This window comes from Pollachius pollachius, assembly GCF_949987615.1.
Source record: "Pollachius pollachius genome assembly, chromosome: 2".
NCBI lineage: Eukaryota > Metazoa > Chordata > Actinopteri > Gadiformes > Gadidae > Pollachius > Pollachius pollachius.
The window spans coordinates 42,572,388-42,587,535 of NC_136935.1; the positions used below are offsets into that span (position 1 = coordinate 42,572,388).

The 15,148-nt window shown below is 42.1% G+C and overlaps 3 protein-coding genes across 4 annotated transcripts in view; 2 read left to right on the forward strand and 1 right to left on the reverse strand.

The window, feature by feature from the left end:
• vav1 (vav guanine nucleotide exchange factor 1) overlaps positions 1–8,128 on the forward strand; it is a 13,112-nt gene extending 4,984 nt beyond the window's left edge. Inside the window, exons 8-29 of one of the 2 annotated variants that reach the window (XM_079729686.1) lie at positions 532–618; positions 748–816; positions 1,188–1,291; positions 1,502–1,601; positions 2,099–2,194; positions 2,391–2,459; positions 2,614–2,700; positions 2,837–2,922; positions 3,138–3,273; positions 3,974–4,083; positions 4,540–4,641; positions 4,800–4,894; positions 5,065–5,087; positions 5,380–5,419; positions 5,844–5,980; positions 6,194–6,259; positions 6,489–6,520; positions 6,845–6,955; positions 7,093–7,180; positions 7,291–7,414; positions 7,536–7,687; positions 7,951–8,128. In XM_079729686.1, coding sequence (XP_079585812.1) covers positions 532–618; positions 748–816; positions 1,188–1,291; positions 1,502–1,601; positions 2,099–2,194; positions 2,391–2,459; positions 2,614–2,700; positions 2,837–2,922; positions 3,138–3,273; positions 3,974–4,083; positions 4,540–4,641; positions 4,800–4,894; positions 5,065–5,087; positions 5,380–5,419; positions 5,844–5,980; positions 6,194–6,259; positions 6,489–6,520; positions 6,845–6,955; positions 7,093–7,180; positions 7,291–7,414; positions 7,536–7,687; positions 7,951–8,004 — 1,968 coding nt within the window. In that variant the 3' untranslated portion in view covers positions 8,005–8,128. The remainder of the gene's footprint in view (positions 1–531; positions 619–747; positions 817–1,187; positions 1,292–1,501; positions 1,602–2,098; positions 2,195–2,390; positions 2,460–2,613; positions 2,701–2,836; positions 2,923–3,137; positions 3,274–3,973; positions 4,084–4,539; positions 4,642–4,799; positions 4,895–5,064; positions 5,088–5,379; positions 5,420–5,843; positions 5,981–6,193; positions 6,260–6,488; positions 6,521–6,844; positions 6,956–7,092; positions 7,181–7,290; positions 7,415–7,535; positions 7,688–7,950) is intronic. The other variant, XM_079729687.1, reaches the window with a different exon arrangement.
• Positions 8,129–8,264: 136 nt separating this feature from the next.
• On the reverse strand, positions 8,265–12,226 carry ubl5 (ubiquitin like 5; the record flags this gene model as incomplete). Its single annotated transcript, XM_079731112.1, has 5 exons — positions 8,265–8,620; positions 11,275–11,312; positions 11,463–11,546; positions 11,764–11,847; positions 12,132–12,226. The coding sequence occupies 5 exons, from the start codon at positions 12,224–12,226 to the stop codon at positions 8,577–8,579; spliced, it is 345 nt and encodes a 114-aa protein (XP_079587238.1). The 3' UTR covers positions 8,265–8,576.
• A 129-nt stretch (positions 12,227–12,355) lies between these two features.
• pin1 (peptidylprolyl cis/trans isomerase, NIMA-interacting 1) lies at positions 12,356–14,884 on the forward strand. The gene is made up of 5 exons (XM_079730736.1): positions 12,356–12,496; positions 12,925–13,010; positions 13,109–13,217; positions 13,304–13,414; positions 13,973–14,884. The coding sequence occupies exons 1-5, from the start codon at positions 12,439–12,441 to the stop codon at positions 14,080–14,082; spliced, it is 474 nt and encodes a 157-aa protein (XP_079586862.1). The 5' UTR covers positions 12,356–12,438; the 3' UTR covers positions 14,083–14,884.
• The last annotated feature ends 264 nt before the right edge of the window (positions 14,885–15,148 follow it).

A 15,148-nucleotide genomic window follows, 5' to 3' on the forward strand; every position in this document is an offset into this window, starting at 1 on the left:
ATTTTGAAAAAGATCCATATTGTAGTGGTTGATTCAAGAAGGAGAGGATGTGAATGATACCAAGTATATCACAACATGACCTGATTCATATGGTAAATGGACTGCATTTATGGAACGCTTTTCTAGCCATTAGCCACTCAAAGCACTTTACAATATTGCCAACTACATTCCCTCATTCATACACACACCGACGGCGATGTCAACCATGCAAGGCGACAGCAAGCTTCTTGGTAGCAGTTAGAGCTAGCCCAAGAGCTAGGAGCTGGGGGTCAAACTTGTAACCTTCTGGTTAACAGCCATCTTTCTCTACCTCCTGAGTCATATGCTGCCCACTATAAATCTAATCTCGCTGTGATGGTTGACTGAGTTGAGGTTTTGTGTTGAGTTTATCTGATCTCTGTATGTGTGTGTGAGTGCGTGCCTGCATGCCTGCGTGCGTGCGTTTGTGCGTGTGTGTGTATGTGTGTGTGTGTGTGTGTGCGTGTGTGTGTGTGTGTGTGTGTGTGTGTGTGTGTGTGTATTCCTCCCCAGAAGAAAATAGACAAGAGAGAATGCTGTCTACAGGAAATCAGACAGACAGAGGAGAAGTACTCAGCTACGTTGCAGTCAATATTACTGGTACGAACACTCTTGCTGAAAAACCTCTGTTTTCCCATGAATTTATATGTGAAGGATTTGAATTTGGACGCAATGTTTGTTCTCTTGATTTATTCAAAAGGAAACAATTGTACTTTTTTTAATGTGCAGCACTTCGTGAAACCCCTCCAGAAGTTTCTACAGCCTCAAGACATAGAGAGTATCTTCATTAATATGCCGGTGAGCACACCAACAGATTGCCTTCAACAAATTACCAAGATATAGGGAATTTAAACCTGTACAATGACATTTTTCTACTGCAGCCATCCTGTTGTTTAAAACAAAAGGCCTCCCCACAAATTGATTTTGAGTTTAAAAAAAACACACACACAGGGGGCGGATAATTGAGTTGAGGGTGGACTCACTCTTTAAAATAATGTGTGTGTGTGTGTGTGTGTGTGTGTGTGTGTGTGTGTGTGTGTGTGTGTGTGTGTGTGTGTATGTGTTTGGGGATGTGGGGTACGTGTGTGTGTGGGTGGGTGTGTGTGTGTGTGCCTGCCTGCCTGCCTGCGTGCGTGCGTGCGTGTGTGTATGTATGTGTTTCTGGGTAGGCTCTAGCTCAGACCCATTCCAGCTTACTGCTGGAACTCCAAATCTCCATTCAGCATCATGGAGCTGAAAACCTCTATCAGATCTTCATCAACTATAAAGAGAGGTATGTATGTATACACACAAACACACACACACACACACACAGACACACACACAGACACACACACACACACACACACACACACAAAGGTAGACAGTTGAAGAAGTTATGGATGTGTCAATTGCTTATACACCATTTATAGTCATCCTTTGTGTTTTATACTCTGTCAGTGATCGTAAGTGTAATCATATGTCTGTAATCATGTGTCTAAAGGCTGTTACTGTATGGCCGGTACTGCAGTCTGGTTGAGTCTGCATCAAAGCATCTGGAGAAGATCTCTTCCACCAGGGAAGACGTCAAGATGAAACTAGAGGTGAAGTGAACACACAGGTTCACACGTTCAAAAGCCTTACGCTACCAATGATGATATTGATTATGTTTGTCATTTATCATGCTAAATGTACAGTATTTTCTCTTTCTATCCCTCTCGCTTTCTTGATCTTGCTTTCTCTCAATTAATTTCAAATGTGCTTTATTGTCATTGAAGATAAACATTTACATTGAAGAAGTAGATCAAAAACTAAGCAACGAGAAAATAACTCTCTCTGTTTCTCTTTCTCTCTCTCTGTCTGTTTCTCTTTCTCTCTTTTTCTTTCTCTCTATCTCTCTCTTTCTTTCTCACTTTTTCTTTATTTCTCTCTATCTCTCTCTCTCTCTTTCTCGCTCTTTCTTTCTCACTTCATCTTTATTTCTCTCTATCTCTCTCTCTCTCTCTCTCTTTTTCTCTCTTTCTTTCTCACTTTTTCTTTATTTCTCTCTCGCTCTCTCTCTCTCTCTCTCTCTCTCTCTCTCTCTCTCTCTATCTTCCAGGAGTGTTCCAAAAGAGCAAACAGTGGGCGTTTTTCTCTGAGAGATCTACTCATGGTTCCCATACAGAGGGTTCTAAAGTATCATCTACTGCTACAGGTGTGTTTGTGTGTGCGTTTGTGCGTGCGTGAGTGTGTGTGTTTGTACGTGCGTGTGTACTCTGCGTGTGTGTGTTTGTGTGTGCCTGGGACATTCACTTAAGGGGACGTTGTTGTACACCCTGCATTCATTTTGTTAGAGGTGAGTGTCTCATCACCAGCCTGATGGATGAGGTCCCTGTTGTTTGGCCCCCCAGGAGCTGGTGAAGCACACCACTGACCCCACAGCCAAGGACAACCTGCGTGCGGCCCTGGACGCCATGAAAGTAAGGACCACCTTTGGACGGGGACGCATTCAACGTTAAACGTTCAACCTGTCATTGATCTAACTGCGTCAATATAGGTGTGTGTGTGGAAAGTTTGGTCATTTGTCAAATCAGGGTGTGTATGTGCGTGCGTGTGCGTGTGTGTGTGTCCCAGGACCTGGCTCAAAGCGTGAACGAGGTGAAACGAGACAATGACATCATCAGACAGATCACCACCTTCCAGTTGTCTATAGATAACATGGTGAGCTCCCAGACAAATAATCATCAAAACATAAGTGAATAAAAATCTAGTCATCATTCTCCTGTCAATTAAGTGTGTGTATATATTAAGTATGTATATGTAAATATATACATATATAATTCCCTCTCTTCCTCAGACACAGTCTCTAGCGCTGTTCGGTCGGCCTAAGATTGATGGAGAGCTGAAGATCTGCAGTACAGAAAAAAAGTCTAAACAGGACAGGTGTGATTAGTGTGTGCATGTGTATGTGTGTGTGTGTTTGTGTGAGTGTGTCTCTTTGTCCGTGAGTGTGTGTCTGTATGTGTGTCTCCTTGTATGTGAGTGTGTGCGTCTGTGTGTGTGTCAGTGTGATAGATAGACACTCTCACTGCGTAACTCTACCCCCCCTGAGAAGTATCTCTGAACGCCAGCCACCGCTCTGTCCCTGTGTGTGTCAGGTACGCGTTCCTCTTCGACAAGGCCATGTTCGTGTGCAAGAAGAAGAGCGGCGACATGTTTGAGCTAAAGGAGATCATCGAGCTACAACACTTCCAGCTGCGAGACGAGGCCTCAGGGGACAAGGACAACAAAAAGGTCCTCAACTCTCCACCCCACTCTCTGTTCTGTTATCTGCAGTACTGTGTGTTTGTGTGTGTGTGTGTGTGTGTGTGTGTGTGTGTGTGTGTGTGTGTGTGTGTGTGTGTGTGTGTGTGTGTGTGTGGGGGGGGCGGGGGGGTCGGCTTTGCTCAGGAGCTACAGCGGGTTGACTTGTGACGGAAGGTTGCTAATTCGATCCCCGGCTCCTCCTAGCTGAGTGACGAAGTGTCCCTGAGCAAGGCTCCTAACCCTACTCTCCCCGACGAGCTGGCTGTCGCCTTGCATGGTTGACGCCGCCGTCGGTGTGTGAGAGTGTGTATGAACCGTTGTAGGTCACCTTGCATAAAAGCGTCTGCTTAATGCCTTTAAAGGTGACATATTATGCCAACAGGTGTGAGTGTGATTAGCCGTTACAAGCCGTTTTGAAAATCTGCCGCTTCTGACATCACAAGTGGGCGTGTCCACCTAGATGTATGACAGATGAGCAAGGTTTGCTACAGTCCACTGGGTAGGCTGGTAGAATGATCCATCCAGCGCACATCTAGGTGGACACGCCCACGTGTGATGTCAGAATAGGCCGATTTCCAAAACGGCTTGCAACGGCTAATCACACTCACACCCGGTGGTATAATATGTCACCTTTAAAGTAACCGTGTGTGTTCCAACCCTCATTTGGGTCTCCTGTGTGCGTTCACAGTGGTCCCACGTGTTCCTCCTGCTGGAGTCGTTTGGGAAGTGCGGCTACGATCTGTTCTTCAAAACAAAGGAGCTGAAGAAGAAGTGGCTGGAGCAGTTTGAGATGGCCCTGTGAGCGACAACGTCCACACACTCGCACAAATGCACTTAGACACGCACGGCGCGGGAAAAGGCACACGCGTATACATACACATTTATGGGGCATTTAGCAGACGCTTTTATCCAAAGCGACTCACAATAAGTGCATTTGTCAGAAAATAGAGAAACTATATAAATCGCTTTCAATACAGTACAGATATTCATAGAAACAAGGGCCAAGGACTTACAGTAGCTAGGTTAACCTAGTCCCTGTATTCAAGAAAGATAGCTAGGGTAAGACGCTACAGAATGCAAAAGTGCTATTTTTAAATGCCAGTATACGTATACATGCACCGCAGGAAACTTACGCACATGATGCACATTCGTACATAATATGTAGTGACACAGGTGCACATGACACAGTGACAGACACATTGGCACATGACACAGTTCTGCAGACTTAAATAGGACCTGATGTACTTGATGTAGGTCCAACATGTGTCCAGAGAACTGCACCTCAAACAACCATGACTTCCAAATGCACTGCTTTGAAGAAACAGCATCTTGCAACGCCTGCTCAATGCTACTGAGGTACCATTTCCCACGCCCCACCCCGCCTCTATCTCTCTGTCTGTCTCTCTTTCTTGCACTCTCTAAATTGATAAAGTCTTCATGTTTAAAGTGTAGTTCAACATTTAAGCCTCACTCTAATAATACTCAATAATCAATTATCCAATCTGCCCTCATAGAGGGATATTCTTCCAGGGGTATTGCTGCAGCCACTGTAAAATGGCCGCTCACAAAGAATGCCTAGGCAGAGTGCCCGCCTGTGGACGTAGAACAGGTACGGTCCATGAGATGTGTGTGTGTGTGTGTGTGTGTGTGTGTGTGTGTGTGTGTGTGTGTGTGTGTGTGTGTGTGTGCATGGTTACATGGGTTTGTGTTTTCTGAATGTGGTATCAAACATAGCTACAGTTGGCATACAATCTTACCAGTTTCTCTCCACTATACCAGATCATACAGTTTCCACACGGAAGGTAAGGTTCTCACTACCTGTGTGTGTGTGTGTGTGTGTGTGTGTGTGTGTGTGAGAGAGCGTATGTTCATGCAAGAGTGTGTGTGTGTATGTGTGTGTGTATGAGCGTATGTTTGTGCATGTGTGTGTGTGCGAGCGCATGTGCGTGTAAGTGTGTGTGTGTGTGTTTTTGAACATTGCTACAAGAACAATGGAATGATCTTCCCCGTGTGCACTTGATGTGTGTGGTGATTCTGTCTGTTCGTGAAATACTTGGAATGGAAAACTGATGATGTCTATATGTGCACCCCTAGAAGACACAGAGGGCCTCCACTAATGCACACGTCAATATGGGTGAGCTGCCTACAATTCAATAATATAGCCGTCTTGCATAAGATCTTGCATATCAATCCTTAATCCACGGTCTTGTCAAATACTTAGTTAGTCAAATAATTAATAATAAACTCAAAGCATCAATGATGCTTTGAGAAAACAATAGGGTTACAGATTCAAGCAACATTTAAACATTGGTAACTGTGGTATAAATGGAATTTACTGTGGTGTTATCGAAAAATAACAGGATCGCAAAATATTGGAAAATAAGTGGACAAATCCCCAACATCGTCAAACATTATTTTCCAATAACAGGACACCCTGTCAGGGTTTATGCCTGACCTAATAACAACTAGGAAAATCTGAGAGTTCAGTGCATAATATTCAGCTTCAGATCCACATAGCGTCAAAAGGGAATTCTTTGATGCATTGTTGTATTCCTCAGGACTTCCTAAAGTGGAGGTCATCCAGGATTATTATGGTATGCCACCAGCCCCTGCGGGTTTTGGCCAACAACTTCACCTCACCAAGGGGGATGTGCTTGAGCTGAAAAAGGCTGATGTGGACTTTACTTGGTGGGAGGTCTGTATATCTACACTTCACTACACATATATGATCATCTCTGTTTTTGTGTTTGATATTACATCGCGTAAGTTATCCATAAGTTATCCGAGTTAGCCATGTTATCCATAGTTCTCCATAGTCACATAAGGCTATGCTTATTTCTATCACAAGGTTATCTGCAAATGATATGTCGTATGATCCACCAATAAAAGATGTGTTATTTAAATTCAGGGAAGGAATGTGACCACTGGTCAAATGGGCTGGTTTCCAAGCAACAAGGTTCATCCTTTTTCCTCGGTGAGTACTTCCAAATTATTTCTTCTTAACCAATTTACGAAATGTCAGATTTAACACCTCTGTCCTATCAATGGACTTTTCATTAAAGGTGAAGTAGGTAAGAGTCAAGAGCTATAATTTGAGTGTTATCGGTTTGGGATGTCATAGCCATTTGTCAGCTTTCCGTATATTAATCAGATGTTTTCATTTTGTATGTAATGTATGTCATGTCGGTCTGTCATCTATTTAGAGGCCCTTGCCAAAACTGACAGGCTTTCCCTGGTGAGTATTATATAATAATAATAATTATCATAATATTAGTCGTAATATGCTATGAATAGTGTACTATCAACCCGCTAATACAGAATTTAGCTAAGACAAGAATAACATAGTGCTACTCACTGAAATAAAACCCCATTCTTAATATAATGACATAGCCTGCTGTATTCTTGCTTTCTGCCTATCATTGAATTTTGATATATTTTAGGAGAATGTCGAATATTAAGGTATAATGTCAAAATTGTTAGTGAAATAAAATAAAAAGGTTCTCTAAGCTTGGACTTTCCTTTAAATACAAATATACCTCAAGTGTGATTCAACTTCTAGGTTTGCAGGGAACATGGATCGCGCTGCGGCTAAAAACCTGTTGAGCTCTCGTTCCGACGGGACCTTTCTCATCAGACAAAAAGACGCCGGAGAGTACGCCATCAGCATCAAGTGAGCCACCAGCCATACGTCTATACAAATGATAGACACTGAGAAAGATCATTCACACAGTGAGCAGCATTCACAATAGCCCTTGATATCGCCATCCCTCACATGGTTCTCTTCCTCTCTTCTTTCTTCAACAACAGGTTTGACCCTGAAATAAGGCATATTAAAATCACTTCCTTGGAAGGCCTGTTCCGAATCAATGATAAAAAGGCCTTCAAGGGTTTGATAGTAAGTCATTCCACTCTAGTAGCAATTTGAGACTGAATGATATTTCTACCCACTCAAAAGTCATAATGATTTTTATAATGTACCCTTTATTTACTAACTTTCATCGTCAGGAAATGATTCAATTTTATGAGCAGCACTCTTTAATTGAATGCTTCAAAGACTTGGACACCACACTTTTAACACCCTACAAACAAGCTGAACCCACCAGCCCAGAGAAAAGCCCACCTTTTCCAGGTAGGCTATATTACCCCCCCCCACACACACACACACACACACACACAATGGTGTTAGATCCCCACACATCCATTCCTTACTGCGCCAGAGCTGACAGACAGGGTTGTGTGGCATTTGACAGGTGTCGGCAACCAGCCAGTTGGTATGGTCAGAGCCAGGTACGATTTCTCAGCCAGGGACCGGAAAGAGCTGTCGCTGCGTGAGGGAGACACCATCAAAATCATCTCCAAGAAGGGCCCAAGTGGATGGTGGAAAGGGGAGGTGTATGGAAGGGTGAGATACATTTTACATCCATATACAATATACAATTTACTACCAGTAGTTATAAAGCAGACACTTTTAGCCAAAGCCCCAAAGACTGAATTCAGGAACATGTCGTTAAGGGGCAGGTCAGGGGTTTGGCATCTGTTCAAGGATGGATATTGGGGATCAAACCCATAACCTTCCGTCTAGGAGTCAAACACTACACTTTCCTGTACTCCATCACAAAAGCTGTTGATTCTCTAAATGTCCTTCACACTCTGCTCTGTTCCTAGGTGGGGCTTTTTCCAGCCAATTATGTGGATGAAGACCACTCAGATTACTGCTGATGTCATCCGGGATGACCATATACATGTAAATGCAGTTTTTTAAGTGCATGTGTAAGTTCCCAATGCTTCCTGGAGCTATGAATACAACTACTGTAATTTGGTGTGCATCAGAATAAAAATAATTGACTTACTCCTCATTGTGATCTTTGCAAGTATCGTAATCTGATAAACCAGGATTGATGCTTATGGTTTAAGCAATATGTGATTGCCTAAAGATGATTTAGAAATTTTGAAAAATAAATATAGGCCAGACCCAAGGATTTACAAATAATCAATTTATTCCAAACAATATGAATATCACCGTCCCAAAATCAAAACGTTTGTCAAACGGTAAGAATATCCGTCTTCAAAATAACCATGATCCATTGCCTTCCATCAAAGAGATTTGAATATCAATCACACTGATGTAGTTTGTCAGTATGGCTATTCTTTTTACACCACTTGATACATGACGACACATTTTAAATGTGTATTTGCCAATCAGATCTGTGTGTATGCGAGTGTCTCCATATGCATCCATGCCACAAAGTCACAGTTGGTCATGCAGCATCATCTGGTGGTCCTTCCATTTTCTACTGGTAGTACAACTCTAGATTCATACCATCATGGATTTCATCTGCAGAGACCATTGTTAAGTGCAACAGAACAGTATGGAATTAAATAAAAAGCATAGCTGATTCCAGCACTCGAGTTGAGGGGGGATGTCCTCCCCCTTTGGAATTCAAATGATTAAAATTATCCCCCTTCTGAAACAGCCATCCCCCCTTCCCATCCCCTGTTATTTTATCAATTAATGTGGAAATAATACCGCTATTTCATTATAGCGGTTTCCTTTTTCAATTCGGGGCAACGTTACTTTTCCCAGAGAAAGATTTGACAGCGATACTGCATTCTCGGGAAGTATGCTACTGCGCAAGCACGCAGGCACGCTTGCTGCGCGCCTGCGTGCTTGCGCATTAGTGCCTTCACAAGCTCTCATTCCACATCGTACGAGACAGACACTGGTAGTGTGACGCTGTCTCTGCATCTCAGACATCGCTTCCGCAGGCAACTCTGTCCGCTTTTGTCCCTTTCATTCCAACCCGTGAGCAACGCTAGTCTCCCTCCATCAGTTTTTAAAATCCTTAAATGTGATGCATGCCTCCGAATCGTGTGATGCGTACGATCATCTGCGTTTCTATATAAAAATGTATAATAATTATAATAATAATAATAATAATAAAAATAATTATAATAATTATCACACCATATGCGCTATCATCAGCACAAATGATCTGTCCCCAGGGGCGTAGCCACATGGGGGACCTCTGACCAGCCACCCTGGTCAGAGGTTGGCCACCCCCCTGGCCCCCCGAGTCAGATAAAAAAATATATATATATACAGTGGGGCAAAAAAGTATTTAGTCAGCCACCAATTGTGCAAGCCCACTTAAAAAGACGAGAGAGGCCTGTAATTTCCATCATAGGTAAACCTCAGCTATGAGAGACAAAATGAAAAAAAAAAATCCAGAAAATCACATTGTCTGATTTTTTAAGAATTTATTTGCAAATTATGGTGGAAAATAAGTATTTGGTCACCTACAAACCAGCAAGATTTCTGGCTGTCACAGACCTATAACTTCTTCTTTAAGAGGTTCCTCTGTCCTCCACTCGTTACCTGTATTAATGGCACCTGTTTGAACTCCTTATCAGTATAAAAGACACCTGTCCACAACCTCAAACAGTCACACTCCAAACTCCACTATGACCAAGACCAAAGAGCTGTCAAAGGACACCAGAAACACAATTGTAGACCTGCACCAGGCTGAAAAGTCTGATTCTGCAATAGGTAAGCAGCTTGGTGTGAAGAAATCAACTGTGGGAGCAATTATTAGGAAATGGAATGCATACAAGACCACTGATAATCTCCCTCGATCTGGGGCTCCACGTAAGATCTCACCCTGTGGGGTCAAAATGATCACAAGAACGGTGAACAAAAATCCCAGAACCACACGGGGGGACCTAGTGAATGACCTCCAGAGAGCTGGGACCAAAGTAACAAAGGCTACCATCACTAACACACCACGCCGCCAGGGACTCAAATCCTGCAGTGCCAGACGTGTCCCCCTGCTAAAGCCAGTGCATGTCCGGGCCCGTTTGAAGTTTGCTAGAGAGCATTTGAATGATCCAGAACAGGATTGGGAGAATGTCATATGGTCAGATGAAACCAAAATATAACTTTTTGGTAAAAACTCAACTCGTCGTGTTTGGAGGAGAAAGAATGCTGAGTTGCATCCAAAGAACACCATACCTACAGTGAAGCATGGGGGTGGAAACATCATGCTTTGGGGCTGTTTTTCTGCCAAGGGACCAGGACGTCTGATCCGTGTGACGGAAAGAATGAATGGGGCCATGTATCGTGAGATTTTGAGTGAAAACCTCCTTCCATCAGCAAGGGCACTGAAGATGAAACGTGGCTGGGTCTTTCAGCATGACAATGACCCCAAACACACCGCCCGGGCAACGAAGGAGTGGCTTCTTAAGAAGCATTTCAAGGTCCTGGAGTGGCCTAGCCAGTCTCCAGATCTCAACCCCATAGAAAATCTTTGGAGGGAGCTGAAAGTCTGTGTTGCCCAGCAAAGGCCCAAAAACATCACTGCTCTAGAGGAGATCTGCATGGAGGAATGGGCCAAAATACCAGCAGCAGTGTGTGAAAACCTTGTAAAGACTTACAGAAAACGTTTGACCTCTGTCATTGCCAACAAAGGGCATGTAACAAAGTATTGAGATGACCTTTTGTTATTGACCAAATACTTATTTTCCACCATAATTTGCAAATAAATTCTTTAAAAATCAGACAGTGATTTTCTAGATTTTTTTTTTTCATTTTGTCTCTCATAGCTGAGGTATACCTATGATGAAAATTACAGGCCTCTCTCATCTTTTTAAGTGGGAGAACTTGCACAATTGGTGGCTGACTAAATACTTTTTTGCCCCACTGTATATATAATTAAATTTTAATTTTTTTAAATTAAAAAATCCCGAACGGAAACAGTCTAAAGAAAGCTGAAATATATGCACTATTAGTTTGATCTGACTTTGACTTTATTTTTATTAATGTAGTCCCCCCCCCCCACCAAAGTAATAATGTCCTGGCCACGCCCCTGTCTGTCCCTAAAAGTTAAAATCCACCATGCCCCCTGGCTTTTTTTTACAACTCGACCACTTGCTGATTCTAAATAAAAGTATCATTGTGCCAAATTATCTTAAAATTAAAGGCTTAAAGGATACAGTCTCCCAGCGAAACGTGGTCCTTGAAAATGGTGTACCTAGGAAGAAAGAGTTGACTTATGAATACAGTTGCATCCAAAGTTATATGCAAACCAACAGGGTTTAGGTACAGAAAACTCAAGATACATATGCGCAGACGACTTATCAAATAATATAAAGACACCGTTAATAACAGCAAACCAGCTTACCATTTCTTCAAGACGATTTTGTCCCACCTAGTTCCTGTCTGGGCAGCGATAAGTTTCTTCAGATCTCCAATGGTATCTTCAGAGCTAAGTGCATAAGGTTAGGGAATATGCATAGTAATAAAAGGTACACAAATTAAGATGAATATGGCGGAAAAATGTCCCTTATGAACAGACAGGAAACTGTGACGAGTACTGTGCAATTATAAATGCTGTACCACTGTACTAATATCAAAATGCATAACAATTCAAAACCAATACCAAAGCTTAATATATGGGAAATTACTAGATGCTCAAAGGATACTTGCACTTTACCCGGACTTTTTTCCCAAGGCGATCGTTGCAAACCACCTCAATCATCTTGATGTGATGTTCTGAATGTTTCGATCTACGAGGAAGTATTTCAGAACATTTAGTATGAAGAATTGAACAGTTACCTTCCTACCAGAGCATGGGGTGTCTGCGTAATTCATATACAGCTTCGCCACTTTCAGATTGAATAATTTTGACAATTAATAGACTATGTAGTTAGTTCGCTTTAGCTAAGGATATTCACGTTCTATAAGACCATGATACATAGACAACGCCTCCGAATATGTTATTAATAACGACACATGGGATTAGAACCGCATGCAGTTTATGAAAGCATACTGTTATCTGTCCATTAATTACCGACTGAATATTCTCCGTTCGACTGGATATCTGAAAATGCCTCTTTTTGTTGCTGTCGTAAATCGTTCTAGTGCATTCTCGTGTATGCGTTGCATGCTACACCAATGACATTGCTGGAATATTTGATTGGCGTGTCTTAATCAAACGGTGATTGGTTAACATTTCAGGAATGGGCGGTAAATAATCAGAAAACAAACTCTGCCGTAAATTGTGTTTAACTGACGTATAAGCTGAAATTGTTCTTTGCCACACACAATTCAGTACATTGAACTATACATTTTAAACGGATTAATACCGAACATTAAAAATGGCCGACGACGAGAAGTTACCATCCGGATGGGAGAAAAGAATGAGCCGCAATTCAGGTACTCAAAAATAAACAAGTGGCGCCAACCATACTAGCTAGCTAGCTTGATGGAAATGAACAGGATGTAGCGTCCAAGCTAGGATGGCGAGCTAGTTACGGTCTGTAACACCATGGTTTGCTGCATTGAAGCGACCAATTGCATTGTAGCTGCGTCAATAATTAAATAAACGATTATGTTTTGTTTCGTTGTTGTGCGGCTTTACACATAGGTAACCCTTGCATTCTCAATCCAGTTTTATATTATCAAAGATTATCACATGACGTCATTTCAGTGTTATTACTTCATTTGGGCAAACCACCTATCGTGATGCTAGAAAAAGATCCAAGCAGCTCAAACGTGTGCATGAATGAAGTGTGTTTAATTGTCTTATTCCTCAAAAATGTTTTCGCCCAATCGTTTTAATAGTGTCCCCATAACTCTTCCAGGCAGAGTTTATTATTTTAATCATATTACCAATGCAAGCCAATGGGAGCGGCCAGCAGGCGGAGATGGTAATGGCGAGGCAGATAAGGTAAACACTACAGTCAATGTGTTATTCTGCCCTATCCATGCACCAAGTGCTGGTGGTTGGCAATTCTTTATTCTCACCTATGTCACCATTCATCCTAGGTACGTTGCTCTCACCTGCTGGTTAAGCACAGCCAATCACGTCGTCCATCCTCCTGGCGAGATGACAACATCACACGCTCTAAAGACCAAGCATTGGATCTCATTCAGAGTACGTCCAGGTAGTCTGTTGATCAAGAGTGTGTACATATGTACAATATAGATATGTTGTTCCAACCGCTCTGTCTCTACCTGCAGAATACATAGAGCAGATCAAGTCTGGTGATGAGGAGTTTGAGGCCCTTGCCTCCCAGTTCAGTGACTGCAGCTCCGCCAAGAACAGTGGAGACTTGGGACTCTTTGGAAGAGGTACATACAAACTATCATCACCATTGAGATTTGTGCATATGAAGTCTGAATATTGACTATTCAACTACCTCATAACTTAAAGACGTACGCCTAGATATCTGTACATTGCTGTTTCCCAGATTCCAAGTTGTTTGATCCCAAATTCATTATTAATCATTGTGCCACCGGAAGGTGAGGTTGTTGGGTTATTATTTGCTTTCCAGTAGCAGCTTCCACTGACTTACAAAGTTACAGTTGTCTAACTCCTATCCGTGTGAGAGGGATACACTGAATTACTTTCAAATATTTTTAATGTGTCACTTACAACGAAACAAAATCGAGTCCGTTAACTAATACATAGACAATTCTGCACTATTTTCAGTGCTGTGATTATAAGGCTACCTGTGATGCACAGCTCCACAGGTTCATCACACCGTTGCACCGCCAGTTAGAGTGAACAGAACACTGTCATTGAGATTTTTGAATACTGAGTCGCTTTCTGACTGGGTGGGACTGGGCTCAATCTTACACATTGCCACTTTAATGCATAACATTAACACAACTCCTCTTGTGTTGCAGGACAAATGCAGAAGCCTTTCGAGGACGCTTCCTTTGCTCTCAAAGTGGGAGACATGAGTGGGCCCGTTTTCACCGACTCTGGCGTGCACATCATCCTTCGCACCGGCTGAAAAAAGCCACACACCCTCCTTCACTAACGCACGCATACAATAACACAAACAGATGTACACAATCCTGCCAACTTGGCCCCCATATTTCCCATATCCTGTATGCCATGTCTTAAAGATACAACCTAAATGATGAGAAAAGCTTGTACTCTGCATTACATTATTTTTAAAGTTGGACCACTGTTATGTCGTGTGACAAGCTTTGAATGTCAATGAACACGAAGGCAGAATTACAGATATAGTCTATGGCTTATTTTTTCCCCGCCCAAAATAAAAATGCCTGCAACCCTTTGGAAGGGACCACTCCCCTAAACAAACTTTTCAACTGCAGGATCACATGATATTTAGAGTGAAAGATGTGGAGATAGTTGCATGTGCGTTCATTAAGTCTGTTCATTTATTCTGTTTCATGCACTTCCAAGTCCTCTAAAACCCTTTCCCAGCATGAATCCATGCGCAAAAATGGTTATTATATAAGTATGTGCTTGTGGGGAGGAAAATTTGACTAGCTAAAAAGCTCCTGAAAAATAAATGAAGCACGGAATGAATGTCACCCCTGCTATACGCTGTTGTGATTATTTTGACCTGATGGTCACAAAGACAACAAGCCGAGGGTTCAAATTTAACACCAATCTAAACTAGAAGATTTATGTAGTGGTTTGCTTCAATGCTGTACTGCCACAGTGTTGGAAGTCATTGTGCCCAAGGAAACTACTGACATTTATTTTGGCATAATCTGACAAGTACTGTTCAAGTAAGTAATGTTTGTTTAGATTTCTGTCATTAAAAGGGTTTTGTTTTGTAATTTGTGTTGTATTTGGGTGATTTTACTTTTGGAAAAAGATGCACATTCACAAACAAGTTTATTAATGTATGTATATAAATATATATATGGGACAAATATGTTTGTCCCATATGTTTCCCTGTGTTATACTCAAATCTGTCCTGGTAATCGCAATTCCAAGTGTCCCCTCAAATGTTCAAATCCAGACTCCCTTAAAGATGTAAGGCACTGCTCATTAAGTAAAAGCCGTAATATTTTGTGCAACCTCTTTCATGTCCTACAGAG